General features: G+C 36.7%; 8 protein-coding genes across 11 annotated transcripts; 4 read left to right on the forward strand and 4 right to left on the reverse strand.

Moving 5' to 3' along the window:
- Positions 1–840: 840 nt before the first annotated feature.
- LOC120009068 (gibberellin-regulated protein 1-like) lies at positions 841–1485 on the reverse strand. Its single transcript, XM_038859513.1, has 3 exons — positions 1332–1485; positions 1205–1247; positions 841–1123 (listed from the first exon to the last, which is right to left on the reverse strand). The coding sequence occupies exons 1-3, from the start codon at positions 1407–1409 to the stop codon at positions 942–944; spliced, it is 303 nt and encodes a 100-aa protein (XP_038715441.1). The 5' UTR covers positions 1410–1485; the 3' UTR covers positions 841–941.
- Positions 1486–2548: 1063 nt separating this feature from the next.
- Positions 2549–3806, reverse strand: LOC120009066 (gibberellin-regulated protein 1-like). The gene is made up of 3 exons (XM_038859511.1): positions 3607–3806; positions 3470–3509; positions 2549–2915 (listed from the first exon to the last, which is right to left on the reverse strand). The coding sequence occupies exons 1-3, from the start codon at positions 3691–3693 to the stop codon at positions 2734–2736; spliced, it is 309 nt and encodes a 102-aa protein (XP_038715439.1). The 5' UTR covers positions 3694–3806; the 3' UTR covers positions 2549–2733.
- Positions 3807–4912: 1106 nt separating this feature from the next.
- Positions 4913–6018, forward strand: LOC120009069 (gibberellin-regulated protein 1-like). Its single transcript, XM_038859515.1, has 2 exons — positions 4913–5385; positions 5573–6018. The coding sequence occupies exons 1-2, from the start codon at positions 5289–5291 to the stop codon at positions 5752–5754; spliced, it is 279 nt and encodes a 92-aa protein (XP_038715443.1). The 5' UTR covers positions 4913–5288; the 3' UTR covers positions 5755–6018.
- Positions 5864–6805, reverse strand: LOC120009067 (gibberellin-regulated protein 1-like). Its single transcript, XM_038859512.1, has 3 exons — positions 6648–6805; positions 6517–6559; positions 5864–6211 (listed from the first exon to the last, which is right to left on the reverse strand). Exons 1-3 carry the CDS (start codon positions 6726–6728, stop codon positions 6030–6032), a joined length of 306 nt encoding a protein of 101 aa, XP_038715440.1. The 5' UTR covers positions 6729–6805; the 3' UTR covers positions 5864–6029.
- Positions 6806–10078: 3273 nt separating this feature from the next.
- LOC120009065 (snakin-2-like) lies at positions 10079–10783 on the forward strand. Its single transcript, XM_038859510.1, has 3 exons — positions 10079–10240; positions 10330–10381; positions 10486–10783. Exons 1-3 carry the CDS (start codon positions 10163–10165, stop codon positions 10665–10667), a joined length of 312 nt encoding a protein of 103 aa, XP_038715438.1. The 5' UTR covers positions 10079–10162; the 3' UTR covers positions 10668–10783.
- Positions 10784–11088: 305 nt separating this feature from the next.
- On the forward strand, positions 11089–12698 carry LOC120009064. Of its 3 annotated transcripts, XM_038859507.1 has the most exons (4): positions 11089–11439; positions 11542–11651; positions 12047–12111; positions 12257–12698. In XM_038859507.1, exons 2-4 carry the CDS (start codon positions 11570–11572, stop codon positions 12665–12667), a joined length of 558 nt encoding a protein of 185 aa, XP_038715435.1. In that variant the 5' UTR covers positions 11089–11439; positions 11542–11569; the 3' UTR covers positions 12668–12698. The 3 variants fall into 3 exon arrangements, with proteins under 3 accessions (XP_038715435.1, XP_038715436.1, XP_038715437.1); XM_038859508.1 differs by lacking the exon at positions 11542–11651 and having other exon boundaries at positions 11095–11439; positions 11720–12111; XM_038859509.1 differs by lacking the exon at positions 11542–11651 and having other exon boundaries at positions 11095–11439; positions 11967–12111.
- Positions 12699–12708: 10 nt separating this feature from the next.
- Positions 12709–13534, reverse strand: LOC120009063. The gene has a single exon (XM_038859506.1). The coding sequence runs from the start codon at positions 13362–13364 to the stop codon at positions 12789–12791; it is 576 nt and encodes a 191-aa protein (XP_038715434.1). The 5' UTR covers positions 13365–13534; the 3' UTR covers positions 12709–12788.
- Positions 13535–14435: 901 nt separating this feature from the next.
- LOC120009062 (protein IWS1 homolog A) lies at positions 14436–17125 on the forward strand. Of its 2 annotated transcripts, none has more exons than XM_038859503.1 (4): positions 14436–14876; positions 15034–15159; positions 15265–15335; positions 16719–17125. In XM_038859503.1, the coding sequence occupies exons 1-4, from the start codon at positions 14595–14597 to the stop codon at positions 17029–17031; spliced, it is 792 nt and encodes a 263-aa protein (XP_038715431.1). In that variant the 5' UTR covers positions 14436–14594; the 3' UTR covers positions 17032–17125. The 2 variants fall into 2 exon arrangements, with proteins under 2 accessions (XP_038715431.1, XP_038715432.1); XM_038859504.1 differs by having other exon boundaries at positions 14436–14864.
- Positions 17126–17959: the final 834 nt, after the last annotated feature.

A 17959-nucleotide genomic window follows, 5' to 3' on the forward strand; every position in this document is an offset into this window, starting at 1 on the left:
ACGTCATATGTGGAACCAGTTATTATTTATAGAAATGTATATTTTCTTGGTGCGAATAATCTTTTATTGGTGCCAATAATCTTTTCTTGGTGCCAATAAACATCATATGTGGAACCAATTATTATTTACAGAATTGTCTATTTATCGGTGTCGATAATCATTTATTGGTACCGGTAATCGTTTCTTGGTGCCAATAAACTTCATATGTGGAGCCAGTTATTATTTATAGAAATGTATATTTTCTTGATGCGAATAATCGTTTCTTGGTGCCAATAAACATCATATGTGGAACCAATTATTATTTACAGAATTATCTATTTCTTGGTGTCAATAATCATTTCTTGGTACCGATAATCGTTTCTTGGTGCCAATAAACGTCATATGTGGAACCAGTTATTATTTATAGAAATGTATATTTTCTTGGTGCGAATAATTGTTTCTTGGTGTCAATAATCATTTCTTGGTGCCGCCAATAAACATCTTATGTGGAACCAATTATTTTTTACAGAATTGTCTATTTATCGGTGTCGATAATCATTTCTTGGTGCCAATAAACTTCATATGTGGAGCCAATTATTATTTATAGAAATGTATATTTTCTTGGTGCAAATAATCGTTTCTTGGTGCCAATAATAATTTCTTGGTACCAATAAACATCATATGTGGAACCAATTATTATCTATTTATCGGTGACGTCGATAATCATTTCTTGGTATCGGTAATCGTTTCTTGGTGCCAATAAATATCATATGTGGAACCAGTTATTATTTATAGAAATGTATATTTACTAGTGTTGATAATCGTTTCTTGGTGCCGATAATCGTTTTTTGATGCCGATAAACGTCAGTATTTTATTTATTTCATCATCAACCGTCTGCGATATAAGCATTGCTTCTACAATAATGATATTATTTTTATTAAGGCTTGTAAAGTCGAGGCTTTTAAGGGCACTTGTGTCGACCACCATGTGTAGTCATGTTGGCATAGCAAGGACAAGTATCATAGTGGCCATAGGTTCCAGGAGGCACACATTTGCAGCGCGCACAGCAAGTCCCACATGCTCTCTTGCACAAGTTTGGCCTTGACGATAATCTACATCTCACATCACATGCTGAATCGCAATCTGATAATTCAAATCAAAATCAAAATCATTCACATGTTAATTAATTCATGTGTGATGACAGCATATATATATATAGATCACCTATTTCTTGGAGCTGGGGTTCTTGAACCTCATCTGTGATTACCTGAAAAAGGTGAAAGAAAAAATTACAAATTTACAATGAAAATAAAACAAAAAGAAATTAATACACTTGGAATTGAAAATCTACCATTTGAAAGCAGTCAGCGAGGAAGGTAAGGGAGAGAAGAATGAGAAGCGAAGCTATGAGAGTCTTGTTGATGTCCATCGCTTAAAGACTCGCAGTCTGTTACTGTGTATATGTAGCAGTGGTGGATGCATATATATAGCAAGAGACGTAAGTGAACAGATTGAAGGTAATAAAGAGGAGTTGGTGAATTCTTGCCTTTCTAGTAAAAAAAAAAAGAGGTAGGTGCATGTGTACACGTTATGATTCTCATAATAAATATTCATATATTGATTTAAGTTAACCGTTACTTCATTAGGCTAGTTGCCAGATGGATTAATTAAATAGGGATATTGGTTTTCGTATATCTTGTTTGCAGAAACCTTGAATCTGCCACTAATTTATGGCACTGGAAGATTTTGAACCTGTTGATCTTGACAGGGATTCAGTGGGTCGGATCGGGGTACGCTGCTACTTTTATTAAATAACAGCTGCTCTTATTTTAATCTCAATCATTCATGTGATCTAAAACGTCAAAAATATATCGTTGGATTGATTTTTTCAAATTTTATGACCCGAAATTTGTACAATATTAAAAAGCCAATCAAGTGGTTCGAAATTTGTAAATGACTATAATTCGATACATTGTGCACCGGACTTTTGGATGATTGAGGTGAAGTTTCTATCACAAATCTACACTCCCATACTGTCACACATATCAACAATATTGTCTAGTTCCTATGGATACATCAGACTCACACAATTTTATTCTTCATGAATTCAGTTACTAAGATCAAAACCCAACTCACTAGGCTCGTGAAAACGCCATGTTGGAGAATGGAGATTGGACCCCCTTACACAACAATATTGTCTGCTCTGGAGTTCCGATTCACAGTGGATACATCGAATTACACTCACGATTTTGTTCTTATTATGGGGTCTTAAAATTGTTTGGGGGTGAGTTTAGCTTTATAAATCACACTTGGCTGGAATATCCAACCAATGTAGGACTTAACTGTCTTGGTGAAATACGTCCGGTACATTGTCAGCCCAGCAGCTCTTCACGGGCCGGGCCGCGAAAGTGTGCCCCCGCTGCGTAGCTTAGGTTTTGGGCTAGTTATTAGTTGAAAGCGGCGGGGCCCAGGGTTTGGGGTTTTTCATTTGACGACGCTTGTCGTATGAGCCCAAATCGCAAACTTCGTCGTGTACTTGGTCTCCTACCCTATCTAACCAAAATAAAGTTTTCAAGGTAGAAAACAAGCTGATAATTCTCATTATTTACTAGTTATCACACTCTACATAACATAAGCGCATGAACAATCACATACTTATAGAACAATACACGCATTATTTATATACATACTTTGCATGATCACCACTAACACTGAGTAACAGGCCCCCATTTGTATATATATATTTGGAGCTTTTAAGGACACTTGGGTCTGCCACCATGAGTAGTCAAGCTGGCATAGCAGGCGCAGGCCTCCTGGTTACCGGATGTTCCCGGAGGAACACAGTTGCAACGGGCACAGCAGGTTCCACATGCTCTCTTGCACATCTTTTGCCTTGACGCTAACCGGCACCTGGCGTCGCAAGCCGCACCACAATCTTCAACTCACCAAAAACCAACATGAGTGTGTATGTGTGTGTATATATATATACCCATAGAAATTCTCCTATACCAACTTAAAGTGCAGACCATAATATGATCAGTGAAATGACAAGTGAGGCGTATTGTTTTAGGTCTCACATATTCCAAATCAATGATAAAAACGTTGTCCACACTTTAAAGTTGGAATAAAAGAATTCATGTATATGTGTGTATATATAAGGGATGGGGATGAGGAGGTGTTGCGACTCAAACTCATGCCCTAATGGATAGGTCTATCGATCCTTACATGTAAAGTTATTGATGTTCAATCAATCAATGACTCGTTTGCTAATATATATATTTTTAAAATGCTCACCTAAAGACGCTCATAATACGGACATCCATTTTTTCCACTAAGTCAAGAGTTTGACTATTGGACAGCAAAGAGTGAAAAAATATTGTCCGTAACTTACGAGAGTTTGTATGGGAGCTGCTCTCTATATATACATGTATATATTTGTAATAAAAGACATAATAATGAAAATTAGATAATTAATTAGAAATTAAATACCGATTTTTGGTGGATAAGCGGCTGCTTGATTAGTATTCACCTGCGGCAGATCATATATAGCACCACACGTTGATGAATCAAATTTAAACGGATGAAGAAAAAACTGATAATTAATAAGAGGGTGAGAGTTTAATTACCAACTCCTCATCAGCTTGAACAATATGAAGAACGAGAAGAGAGAGTACTAGGAGAAGAGAAGCAATCAAAGCCTTAGACATGGCCATGTCTAATTCAAAGAGCAATCGATTGCCAGTTTAGTGCAGAATCGGATAAAAGGTCGTGGTGGTATTTATAGGGAGAGTTCATGGAGTACTAAAAGGAACAAAGTAGCTAGACTTATGCTTACGCATTGGCTAGTGTGTCTCATTTGGGCTTGTTTTGGTTTCTTTTTCTACTACTATTTTTGAGAAAGTGATGATAGTTATCTTGTTAGAACGAGACAACTAATTTGGCACGACAGCTGTCGCATATGTGCATATCACATATCATAATACAGCTGGAGTACACTTTAATCTTCCTATAGCGTTCGGTGAAGTGGTGAACCAATGGTTTTTTTGGGGTCAAAAGAATGCACGACTTTATTCTTCTTGAATCATTGTTATTGATTCATAGATTTAGAAAAAGTATCGGTTATGTGAGAGAGAATGAATCTTTAATTATATGTCGTTGGATCGACTTATACCAATAAACTGTGGAATAAGTATCGACACTTTTTTTTCTTCCCTTTGTTTAGGCATACTCTTCCATCATCTTCAAGAATCATAGTTTTTTCGTTAGATGTGACAAGGAGGGTTTTTTTTTCCGTGTTTTTATGTTTTTTGAGTAATTTTTGTGAGTTTCCAGCATTTTAGATTCTTAAAAAAAAATTTCTAAAAATGATGTTGATATTTTCCTTTCTGTGAAAATTTTTAAAAATAAAATCTACATATTTAATTTGCTGGATTTATTGGTATGAAAAAATATTTGTCATCTAGTAGCCTGTTTGGCACAACCGTCTGCCCGTCCGCAAAATAATACCGCTAGCGATTTCACAAAATGCCAAACGCATGGAACATGCTAGTTGTTCTACCTGGCTGGGGAACCACTAGCGGCCAATTTTTTTTTGTCTTTTTTAAGTTTGAAATTAATATTTATAAAAAATTAAAAAAATTACAACTACAATAACAAAAAGTAATATTATAAATTTTTTAGATAATAATTTCAATTTGATTTATATAAAATATTTTATAACTTATACTTTAATTAAATTTAATAATAAATAATACTTATACTTATTTATAAATTATACTGACAAATTTAATATTTATACTCATACTTATAATTATAAAATATAAAAAAATAAATTTTCATAACTAATTATAAATTAATTTCAACTATAAGTTCCACCAAACACCTAAAAATTTATTTCACAACAAATAAGCTCTATCAAACGGAGCCGTACAAGGATGTCAATATTTTATTTGTCGAAACCAATGATTTTTCATTATAATCTATTTGATCATTCGTTGAACTACTGAATTATATATCTGTCTTCAATTAAATTTTTTTTGTTTGATTCCAGTAATTTAGTTTCAATAAATAGACCATAATTAATGAGGGATTCCACCTGTGCAAAAGAAAAAAGAAAAAAAGAAGAAGTAAAAAACAAGATTAAGCAAGCGATAGCTTTGTCCCTGCAGAACATTCCAACGGCTCGGGTTCTGCAATCTCCGCTACTATAAACTTTAACCGCGTAGCTGGGCGCGTACACTATGGAATAAATAGCGCCACATTCTCCTTCAAAACCAAACAATTAAGCCTCTAGTTTTATACATCTACAATGGCCATCGCTTCCAACTCTCTTATTGCTTCGCTTCTAATCTCTCTTCTTCTTCTCCATCTGGCTGAAGCTGACCACTTGTTGCAGGAGAACACAAGTGAGTCATCAATTTATCCTTCAAATCAACGTCCATCACGTTTTTCTCTTCCCATGAAAGGCAATTTTTCAAGATTGCCAAGTGTTTGCTTAAATTCCCATGTTATTGAACTCGGAAGACACCATAAGCACACACTTATTCTTTTATTCTTTTCCCTTTGCTTACTTGTGTTTGAGTACTGTGGCAGATTGTGGTTGGGCTTGCTTGTGGCGATGCGTGTCATCAAAAAGGCCAAATCTGTGCAATCAGGCATGTGGGTCTTGCTGTGCACAATGCAACTGTGTTCCTCCAGGGACTTCCGGTAACTACGAGGCTTGTCCCTGCTATGCTACCTTGAAGACCCACAATGGCAAACGCAAGTGTCCTTGAATATAATTCCAAAGCTTTAATTTGTCCTTGTGCTTATAAGATTTGCCGTGGGATGATGATTCCCTCAAGCCAGAACGTATAAATATAGAGTATATATATATATATATGATATGTAAAGGCCGTTTTCCATTTTAATAAGTAATTTTCAGTTTACACGAGAATACATATTCATACATTCAGCAACTTTATTCACTCTTACTATATATATGCATCATGAATTTTAGCATTCAAGAACAGAGATGTTGCCGAAGCTGATCATATATAAACAGATATATTCAAGGACACTTTTTTCTTCCACCATGGGTTGTCAAATTGGCATAGCAGGCGCAAGCTTCTTGGTTACCATATGTTCCGGGAGGAACACAGTTGCAGCGGGCACAGCAAGTTCCGCATGCCCTCTTGCACAGATTTGGCCTTCGTGACAACCGACACCTCGCCTTGCAAGCCGCACCACAATCTGACATATATACATTCATACATTTGTTAACGTTATAAATTAAACAAAGGAGTTTCGTTGATGACTTTGATCAAACACTTGCACAAGTTATTAAGAAGAAAAGTACTTTCATTGAGGACTTTGATCAAGCACTTGCGGAAGTGTTATAGCAGAGATTTTCATTGAGAAGCTTAATCAAACACTTGCAAAAGTCATTAAGGAAACACATTTCGTTGAGGACTTTGATCAAACACTTGCACAAGTTATTAAGCAGAAAAGTTTCATTGAGGACTTTAATCAAACACTTGGAGAATTCAGTAAATTACCAATCTTCTTCGGAGTAGCAGCTGCTGCTTGATTTCCATTAACCTGCAAAACAAGCACCATGCCAAATATTAAGCAAAGAAGATGATATGTGCTTGAAAGGGTTGATATTTAGAACTGGATGTTCAATTACCAACTCATCATCAGCTTGAACAAGATGAAGAACAAGAAGAAACAGGAGAAGTGAAGTAATCAAAGCCTTAGACCTGGCCATGGCTGAAGAACACTAAAATGAAACTACAGAGCTCTAGCAGTAGTGTTTAGTGCACAGAATGTGAGGAAGGGTCGTCCCTATTTATAGCAAAACTTGGGTTTATGCAAAAATGGTACATTTTTCATGGACGTGTAAACAATTTATTAAATTCAAAAAATCATGTGAATCCTATATTTGATAATCAAATTAGACGTGTGTGATTAAAATTACAGAAAAACTACAGTGAGATTTCTCTTAACCCGTAGGGCATGGCAGTTCACAGTAGCAGTCTTATCAAACCTAATAATATGGACAGACAATCTTTACGTCAAAAAATAATTCTATTTGGCCATTTTTTGTATGTTAAGATGTCTGATATCGCACACGATTGTGAAAGAAAGATGACTAGTCATGTATGTTGACCACCTTGGACCTACTCCCTAGTCGGCCAAGTATAATCGACTTTATACAACAGCTAATGATTCTTTTCCTTATCTCATAATTGTGATGTAGTAGTTGAGAAGCTCTACTTACGTGGTAAAACAATCCAATCACCATTGGCCACGTATGTACGGTGAATGTTACTGGCAGTCACTTCACTGACTCTGACATCATTAAACTGTACATATAACTAGCCAACTAGCTAGGAACTACCTCAGTTGTCTCATGATAAAGTTCCGAATTTTCGTGCCAAACACGGCGTAACTAATATGCTGTTGCTAATATGGGATTAGATTCCCGCGCTTGCTGTCTCCACTTAATTTTTTTAAAGCTGAAAAGAATAGTTATAGAAATTTGTCATTTTAACATCTGATAAAGATCTAAATTCAAACCGATAAACTCGCATGCACATAAATTTTTTACTTAACAATAACATAAGTTTATATCCCCAACTAAAACGCGACATTATTGATATCTAAAAGCTATTTTTGCCTAACAAGATAAAAAAAAAAAAAAAAAGTGTGCAAAAACAATTTAGCTCGTTAGGACAATAAACCAAAACAGAAAGACTGTAATCTGTAATTACCATCCACACAAGTGTGCATGCTGGTTCTTTCTTTTTACTTGGAGTCCCAAAAAAGTTCCATAATCTTTTGGGCCACCGTTCATATGACTTGTGCATAATGCACATCCTCCCCCAAATTCTTGTTTAAATTTGTAAAAAATCATAAATGTATAGTATTTAACAAAATGATTCAAACAATATATTTTTTATTCGAAATAAAAATCAAATTTATCGTCATCATGAACGACAATTCTAAATTGTCGGATATAAATTTACATTCAATATTTCAATTATGATTAATTTATTTTTTATTTCGAATAAAAATATATAATTGAATTCATTACAATAAACATTAAATACTACACGTTTGTAACTTTTTCAAAATTCCCCAAAATCTTGGTGCAGTACGTCCTCCCTCGGATCCATTGAATCTTCTTAGAAATCAATTACTTGGACAGCTGCACACAGCTGGACTCCACTTGTTCATGCATTCAATTGATCCGAGGTTGGTTTTGTTGTCTACACTCAAATAAACCTCGCTCCAATAAATTTATGTAGCCATAAAAAGAGTACACAACTGTGGATTATGCCACTGCCAAGCCACCAGTTGTTAATTTGTACTTATTTTTGGCCAATTATTGAGTACCAATTTTGTTAAGTCTCACATCAATAAGACGTGGAAACAATTCTTTATTTATAAGGATCAAATTTACCCTTAACAAACAACAAGACAATTTTTTATGGTCGAGTGAGTTGGGCCTAACTCATTTATTTGGGCCTAATGAGAAATAAAATTGTGTAGACCCGATGTATCTATGGGAATCGAATAATCTAAAACGAACAATATTATTGATGTATATGGTGGTGTGGGTTTACAATATATATCAAGAATAGTAATACTACTAGGTACAACCTAATTCGATTCCCATGGCCCATTCGCCAACTATACCAAACTTGTCATTGCAGTAAATTATACATTACATATTCGTTGCCGAAAGACCATTGGAGTTGCTCAAAAGAAAAAAGAACACAAATTCAAACCTTTACAACTGGGGCCTTTTTGACTTGTAAGACTCATGTTTTGTTTATATTCACGTCATATAATACGTACCATCATGCAAGAAAAAAAAAAGGTATGGATGATCATCGATCGGCTTTGGCTAATATATGTTAAAAACAAAATCCCACGTCGCTGGAGTACTAGAATTTGTGTTAATATTTTGGAGTAGATTTTCCTCCTCCCTTGTAAGCCATTTGCAAGGGAGATAATGAGATCCGTAGTTAATTAATAGTATCGGAACAGATTCAGAGTCTTGATGGGAAACACTGACTTCTACTTTGTCCATGTGTAGGGTCTGACATAACTCAATCCATACGTGCGGAGGAGCTTTGAAACAAAATCCCACATCGCTTGGGTACTAACACTTGTGCTAGTATATTAGAGTGAATTTTCCTTCTTCATTGTAAGTCGGTTTGCAAGGGAGATAACGAGACTGACATTTAATTACATGGTATCGGAGCAGACACATGGTCTTGATGGGGAACACTGATCTCTACCTTGTTCATGTGTTGGGTCTGACATAAGTAACCCAATCCACACGTGCAAAAGGGTGTTAAAACAAAATCTCACATCTCTTGGGTACTAGCACTTGTGTTAGTATATTAGTGTGGATTTTCCTTCTCCATTGTAAGTCGGTTTACAAGGAATATAAATAAGACTGACATTTAATTACATGATATCGAAGCAGACACATGGTCTTGATGGGGAATACTAATCTCTACTTTGTCTATGTGTTGGACATGATATAACCCAATCCACGCATGCGAAAGGGTGTTAAAATAAAATCTCAGATCGCTTGATGCTAGTATATTAGAGTGGATTTTACTCCTCCCCTGTAAGATTATTTGTAAGAGAAACAATGAGGCCCACATTAATTAATTACAATGGATAGTGTACTAGTTGGCCAAATTGGAATTGGTGGGCTGGCAAATACATAAACAATTGGATTTGATAAATTAAAATTGTTAATAAAGTGAGTCAAACTATAGATAAAGATAAGCTTTGAGTCCACAGAGTGGACCATGAAAACCTTTGCTATTGTTTTTTTTCCTGGCCTGGATGCTTCTGCTGTTTATAGGATATCTTCTATTATAAAGCAAACAACCACCTCGTTTGTAATACAGACTGTAATAATGATGACAGATTTTGGTGCAGTACAGCTGTATACACCATACATATACCAAAGCGCCACGTCAGCTACATTTTGCCACGTGGATTTGCTAAGCTAACTGATTAATGGAGTTAAGTAAGAGATAAAGTAGATATATGACGTCCCTTCCTCGCATTAAGCCTAGCTAACAGAGTTTTTGCTATAAATATCGCCACCCTTTCTCTTATTTTGTACACAAAAACACACACAAATATATACTTACAAGATAAGAGCGAGCCATGACTTTCTCTAAGGCTTTGATTGCTTCGCTTCTTCTCTCTCTTATTTTCTTCCACCTTGTTCAAGCTGATGAATTGGTAATTAATTATACACACACACACAAACAGATATTCTTCTCCTTTTGAGTCAATTAATGTTTTTCACACCGGGCATGATTGTGTTGCAGGTGAAAGCAAATCAAGCAGCAGCATCTCCTCCTTATCCTCCAACGAAGATTGGTATACAGAATTATATTGACTTTCCTCAAAAGTGTTTGATGAAAGTCCTCAATGAAACATCTTTGCTTACTTACTAATACATATGGTTCGTAAATTTTTGACAGATTGCGGTGCGGCTTGTAAGGCCAGGTGTGGGTTATCATCAAGGCCAAATCTGTGCAAGAGGGCATGCGGAACCTGCTGTGCTCGTTGCAGCTGTGTTCCTCCAGGGACTTCCGGTAACCTCGAGTCCTGTGCCTGCTATGCCAACATGACTACTCGTGGTGGCAGAAGAAAGTGCCCTTGAATATGCACAAGTACTTGATCATCTACAAGTATTTGAAACATGTGAGATGTAACATATGAAATATTGTAATGTTATTACTATAAATAAAAATGTTAAAATTTCGACGACTAAAAGAAGCTTCCCAAGTTGTGATTGTAAATTTCGTAAATATGAGGATGGGTAATGTGATTACTATAAATAAAAATGTTAAAATTAAATTAAATATTCTCATATAATGTGAATATAATTATTCTAAATACAATTAGAATTACAATACACCTGTGCTAGTAATTAGAATGGTAAATCGTAGTGTGGTTTATATCTTTCCTGCCAGTCAAAAATAAAATAAAATACAAGAGTAACCAATCGGTCTTTTGACTGACATGACCACTCGCACATTACAAAGAAGCCCAACCCATTTAAATATGACCTAGTTGAGGCCCAAAAAGTACGTTCCCTTTCTTCTCCTGATGAATTAAAACAGTCAGTTTCTCACTTTTTTGCGAGACAGCGAGGAAGCAGTCGCCGCCTACTCCTCTCTCGATTTCTTCTTCTATTACTCATGTGCTAATAGAAACTCACGATGGTCACAACGAGACGCTCTCTCAGTGATCTCCGTCAGAACGTAAAAAATGGGAAAAAAATCTTCAACGGTTTGGTTAATATGTTGAAGTCCCAAGAACAACAGCTTGAAACTCTCGTCAAAGAGAGGAACATTCTCCAAGATCAAATCAATATGCAACACGATCAACGGGTCTCTGATATTCGATTTTACCAAGATCATATCCCTCAGGTTAGTAAGCCCTAAATTTCCAGGGAATTTGGGATTTTGAGATTAGGGTTCTGAGAATTTCTTTAAAGTTAGATTTTTTTTTTTTTTTGTGGGTTTGCGTAGTTGAGGGAGGGTTTAGTGGAGAGATAGAATGCACATTCTTGATGCGGCAGAATCGGATTTAATAATAGATATGAAGCAGGGAAAGAGTGCTATTGACAAATTGAATTTGGGTCAGTGATTCTGGCTTCTTTGTTCTTTAATAAAGTCTTAATCATTCTTTTGACATTGCCAATGACAGAGTCATAGAATGAAGTAGCAACCATTCATATATGCATTTCAACAAAAAGATTGTTACTTTGGGCATTCATTGACTGCCAAGGGGAACAAAGTGGTCTTAATTATAGTTTTATTGTATACACAAGTACAACTTCCAAGTACATATCTCACTCCTCATATGATGATATTTATGATATGATAATGAGTAGGTTCTTATGGTGTTTTTTTTTATTATCATATGTATACATATTGCTTGTATATTTTTGAAGGGGAGGCAGGTGCTGCAACTGTTCTCATGTTTCGCCTTGATTAAGCTATGCTTCAATGCATTACCTTTTCCTAATTGCAGAGGATAAAGATGACAAGTTAGCAGACAACAAATCTTGTTTTGACTACCTCTCTCGGTACATAAGGGTAAGTCCAATTATAATTTGTTGAAGTTCATCGTTGTATGTTTCCTCTGATTCTCGGGTTTGCACCCTATTGGTCTTATAGCCATATGAAAAGAAGAAGTAGATGTTTACTCTGAATATGTCTGCGCATTTTTGATGGTTTTCAGGATAATTCTCCAAGAAAATCCGCAAAATCTTACAAAATAAATTCTGGAAACAGAGATGCTGACAAGGATGTTGGATCTAAGATGCTGGAGGGTGAAGTACGAAGGCTCAAGCATGAATATGAGAAGCTAGCTTCAGAAAAGCGTTCTGAGATATCTGCTTTATTTGCTGGGAAGAAATTTGTTTGGAACCAATATAATCTCATGGAACAAAAGCTCACCAATCAACTAAAGAGTAAGCATTCTGAACTTGAACTAGCAAACGGGAATATTGTGCAACTTCTTGGCAGTATGGAGCAACTTCAGTCCGCTAACGATGAGAAAAATGAATTGATTGCAAGACTAAACGCTAAAGTAGCTGGGTTAGAGGCTGGGGCAAACAAGTCAGTGGAGCGAATTTCTAAACTCTCTTAGGATTTGGAGTTGTTAGTTTGTTCTCTCATAACCATATATCATACATAAGTTACATTAGAATTCCCATTGAAGAAAAGAAAGTAAGAACTCAAGTTGTACAAGTGCAAAGAGATGAGAGCAGCTAATTAGGCCTCCATATAAGAGGAGACCACATGGAGCGAAGAGAAGACTGATAAGAGACCATCACCAGAAGAACCACCACCAGCAGCACCACCCCCCAAGGCAAGTCCCTGGCTTGATGAGCCAAGACATATTTAGTCCTTGGTCTAAGAAACTCAAACCTCTCAAACTTGGACACAAGTGGTGCTATGAGGATCAAAAGCAGAGGCAACAACAGCAGAAAGAAACTGAAGTTGAGTTTGGTATGCTGAATTACTGAGCTGAAGCTTACAAAGGATGAAAGTAGCAAAAGGAGAACTATGATGCTGAAAATGGCTAGTAGAGGCAAAGGAGGTGCAGAGATGGAGGCTAACGTTTGCTCTGTCCACCCATGCTTCCATGCTGGACCCCTTCTTTCACTAAACAGCCAACCCATATCCAGAGAAACTCTCTCTGCAATGACTCCTTTCCAGTTTCCACTATGTTCCTTGGGGTCTTTTTCCCATATGCTACCTCTATATATATATATACATAAGAGAGAAAGTAGCTTTTTGTGTTTGCTTGGGTATAAATTCTGGGTTTCTGATTCTCTCTCCATCGACCTTTTTTTGAGACTTATTCGCACTCCAGTTGGGTTTGATACATAATATTTATTTAAGCAGGTTAAAGGGGATATATTCTCACTTCAACAATGGCAGTCGTTCCTTTTGTGCGTACTTATTTCTCTGTGAGTACAACTTTGTGGTCCATGAGTTGCTGGGTCTTGTGATCTGGAATTTATCAGTCAGTTGTCTGATGGGTAGTTGGGTAGATTTTACGTTAAAAAAATAACTTTTGTAAATTTAAAAGAGAGTCTAGTTTGTTCTGCGAAATTAAGGACCAATGCTTTACAGTATTTCTGAAGAGTTACAGTCCCAATCTTTGAAATATTTATGAGAACGATAAGATCAAGTCTTTCAATGTCTAAAAGGATCAGGACAGCTCATGCAGGGAATGGGATTACATGACGACGGCCTCCGGGAGTCCGGCGCTATTATCGTTGAATACTTGACCAGGGTATGGCCGTATTGGATAAGCGGCCTTGTATGGCTGTGATCACAATGAGCTGAGTAAGCCCACAAGAAAAGTTGGGCTACTCATAATGAGAAACCCAATGGAAATCTTTCAAAAATCCCAAAGACAATCTTTCCCCAAGAAACGGCGTCGTTTAGTCTTTCTATAGGGGGGTGTGGAGAATATACTATATAGTGAACAAGGCGCCGTTCCGTTTCATTGTGTTGGAGAGTGGTGTTTCAGGGCTAAAATATTATATATGTGCTTAGACTATAGCAGTTTTCTCGATTATGTCCTTAAACTATTTTTTTTCTTCATTCTATCCTCAAACTATTATTTTCCACAAGGTTTCTATCCTGAGTCAGCATTCCGGTGTTGACTCCGGTGAAAATGCTGACCTGGCATCCATGTGATTATAAAATAAAATAAAAAACTCGTCGGAGTTCAGATGACACGTCAGCATTTTCGTCGGAGTCAACACCGGAAAGTTGATTGAGGAGAGAAACCATGTGGAAAATAATAGTTTAAGGATAGAATGAAGAAAAAAAATAGTTTAAGGACATAATAGAGAAAAATGTAATAGTCTAAGGACATATTTAATATTTTAGCCGGTGTTTCAGTGTTTCTTTTCCATGTGAGGTTCCTGATAGAAAACCTAAATTGGAGCTCTAGGGCTTTGTCTTTCAAATTGGATTCGTCCTCGAAACTTTTCTAACTGAGGAATCCACAATCCCTATCTCCAGCATCTGCATTGTTGTTCTTGTATTTACGAAAGATGCCATCCGAGGATGGGAAGGCAGCCGTGAAGAAGGAGGAAGCAGAGGACGAGAAGAGCCTTGGTTCTACGGTCGAGGCACGCAAGAGAAAGAACAATGCGAGTTTAGGAAGAGTGAAGAAACAAGAGCCCCAAGAAGATGAAGATTTTGAACGACCCGTTAAGGCTGCTACTTCGAAGACATCTAAACTGAAGAAGGAAGAGGATGACGACGACGACGATGATCACAAGCCCATTTCCAAAAAGAGCTCCATTGTCAAGGCCGTTAAGGTTTTACTCCTTGTAATTTTCTCTCTTTTTTTTGGGTTTTATTGGATGTGAAGAGGCGGAGAGAGTGATTGTGTTTAATTTCTGGGTATTTTATTTTATAAGCTACTGAAAGTTGCCTGTTTGGTTCATTGTGTGTGATTTCATTTTACTGGAATTTTTGGGACCGAAGGAGGTGAAGAAGAAGAAGACAAAGGAGGAAGGGAAGAAGGGAAATGCAGTGGCAGAGCAGAATGGTAGGAAGAGGGAGAAGAAGGTTTATGACCTGCCTGGCCAGAAGAGAGACGCTCCTGAGGAGGTAATGACTGATGATAATTGTTTAGTGTAAATGACTGATTTGCTATGAAGCTAAAAAAAATTTTGAGGGGACAAAAGTCTTGAGTTTATACATTCTGAATTGCAGAGAGATCCGCTTAGGATTTTTTACGAGACGCTCTATAAGCAGGTTCCTGCTAGTGAGATGGCACAATTTTGGTGAGTTTTGTGATTCAGTTCTGTTATTTCTATGGTATTGCAAGTTCTTTCTAATCGGATCCACTTTTTTGGCCTTGTAAACTAAACATGGGAAGGATTGAAAAAAGCGTCAATTCACAGCATCCACATTATCGTTATTTTTCATGTTTGAGAAGCAGACAGAGGATTAGAGCTTCGATAATGTATCTTTCAACAGGGTTTTTGACCCCCTATCTGAATTTTTTTCCCAGGAAAAGTGTAAAAGAAGAGGTGAATACCTGAAACTTGCCTAAATGTAGGATACTGGCTTGTCAAGAATTGACATTGTAGGGCGTGGGGATGTAGAAAATAATAAGAACACCTCTTGTGCTACGAGGGCTAGCCAGAGAATCTACAAATGATTGATAATAGATTATAGGAAAATAAGCAAGTTGCAGAATGACTGAAAACACCCGCTTTTTTTTCTGAGGAAGTAGAGTTGATGAAACATCAATATAATAATTCATTTGGGTGAAGTCTAATGCAAGATAACCCACTAGACAAAATACAAAGATATAATGTGTGGTAACTTATGCATAAAATAACCAATTATGTTACGATGGATATGGACTATGACTCAAGATAGTATAAAATAAATGTAGTTTAGATGTATATACTACGTTTTGGTTTGTCATGGTGAATGGTGTGGATTCTTTTTCATAGGGCTCACATGGTTTGGTTAAAATTGGTCGTTCATTAGTGTTTGTGTAAGCATTTTACTAGTTTATTATATCTGTCATTCAAATAGCGGATCTTATCTTGACAACTGTTGCTTGGTTAGTAGTTCTGCATCCCTTAGCTTTCCGAAACATCGATTTTTGCATGTTTTTGAAAGCAGCATGCTTTGGAAACTTAAGCTTAAAGCTTTTACACTAGATGTATGAATTTGTAGCTAATTAGCTCATCGTTACATTGAGGTTGGACGGATGCTGTCGTCGTTGTTGTTGTTGCTGCAGTGGAGTATGATATTCTAATTGTTTGTGGATGTCCCTGATCTCTACGTATATGGACAAAATCATGCATGTCCTTGTTTTATGAGCTTTTTTTTATAATTGGTCCCTGTCCAGTAACCTGGAAATGGATTTTAGATAGTTTCTTTTTGCTTACTCCTTTGATTTTTGGTTGAGTCCGATAGTCTATAAACCCGAGTGGATTTCAAGTAACTATATCATCAAAGCAATCTAGCATCTATTTTGTAAAAGCAATGTGTTATTAAATGCTCAGAAGTAGATTGCAAGTGATCCCAAAATGGTTTCAGATAAAAGCGTTGACGATGATGAGATCCTGATCGAGTTTATTTTCTATTTGCTATACTCTTCAAGAGTGACTATTTCTAAGAGGATAGGTATCTCCATGTAATTACAGGATGATGGAATCTGGTTTGCTTCCCAAAGAAGAGGCAAAGAAAGTGTTTGATAAGAAACAAAAGAGGAATCAGCAGCAGAAGCTGTACTCCCCAGCAAAAGTAGTTAATCCCGCTAAGAAGTCTACACAATCAGTCCCTGTCAAGAAAAAGGCCTCATGTACTCCAGATTCTTCTAATAAGAAGAAGAAACAAGACTCTGAAGCTGCATCCAAGCAGCCTAAAAAGCGCAAGGTTGTAGATGCGAGCTCTGAAAACGAGTCAGATGATGATTTTCTGGTGAGTCGAATTAAAAAGAAGCAGAAAGCAAAGTAATTATCTTCTTCTCTGATTGTTATTTTATTAGTTACTCTCTTGTTAAAACTCATTTTATTTTTTAACCATTGGTGGCCTTCAACGCTGAAAGTTACATTGATGTTGTTTAGACTATCAACTGATTCATAGTTTCATACAACCAATGGAAGGGAGGAGTAATTCTTGACTCAATATATGATTTTCCTTGTCATCCCTTTGAACACATTGTCTTCCTTGTGTCAAATTGACTTGCACTTCTATTTATTTGTTTTAATGGCCAAGAGGTGGAAACCAGATTTGGGCTGAGCAAAGACTTGCTTACAATTTCCAGTCTAGACTCTTGGGCTGAGCAAGGATTGAAGAAACCAGATTTGGCCTGGCCAGCCCATTTGCACCCTTCACATGGTTGGTTGTAAGATTATTCAAAAACAGAAGTGAAAGTTCACTACAAGAAGAGAAGAAAGTGTTCGTCAATGGCTCTGGTTGTTTTCCTCTTGAGACTGTTTTGGTTAGAACATGCAGTAGTAGTGGTCACGGTACCAAGTAATAGATCGTGGAGACCTCCGCGACCCGTTGGCCTGGAAGGGCCCAGCCAAGCCCAGAGACCCTTCTTGGGCTGGGCTGAGGTTTTTGGTCCGCACTGGCCAGCCTGGCCCGTCAAACATCACCAACGAAATCCATTACACCAATTGACTCAACTAGTGATATGATTCTATTTTACTTTATGTTGGTCAAAGATTTTATCCACTATACAAGTGCAATAGTGAAATGCTTTATTTGGTCAAACACAATCTTTCAAACAAAAAGAGCCTCTAATTTTGGGAGGAATCACTTGTATAAATTTCATAGTAAAAGGAACCAAAAGGTCTACACATTTGCTTTTGATGTCTCTTGTTAGGGCAAATGCAATGGTGAAGTGGTATTGGGCCAACAAAGATGTTGTCTTTTG

This window comes from Tripterygium wilfordii, chromosome 11 (assembly GCF_013401445.1).
Source record: "Tripterygium wilfordii isolate XIE 37 chromosome 11, ASM1340144v1, whole genome shotgun sequence".
Lineage (NCBI taxonomy): Eukaryota > Viridiplantae > Streptophyta > Magnoliopsida > Celastrales > Celastraceae > Tripterygium > Tripterygium wilfordii.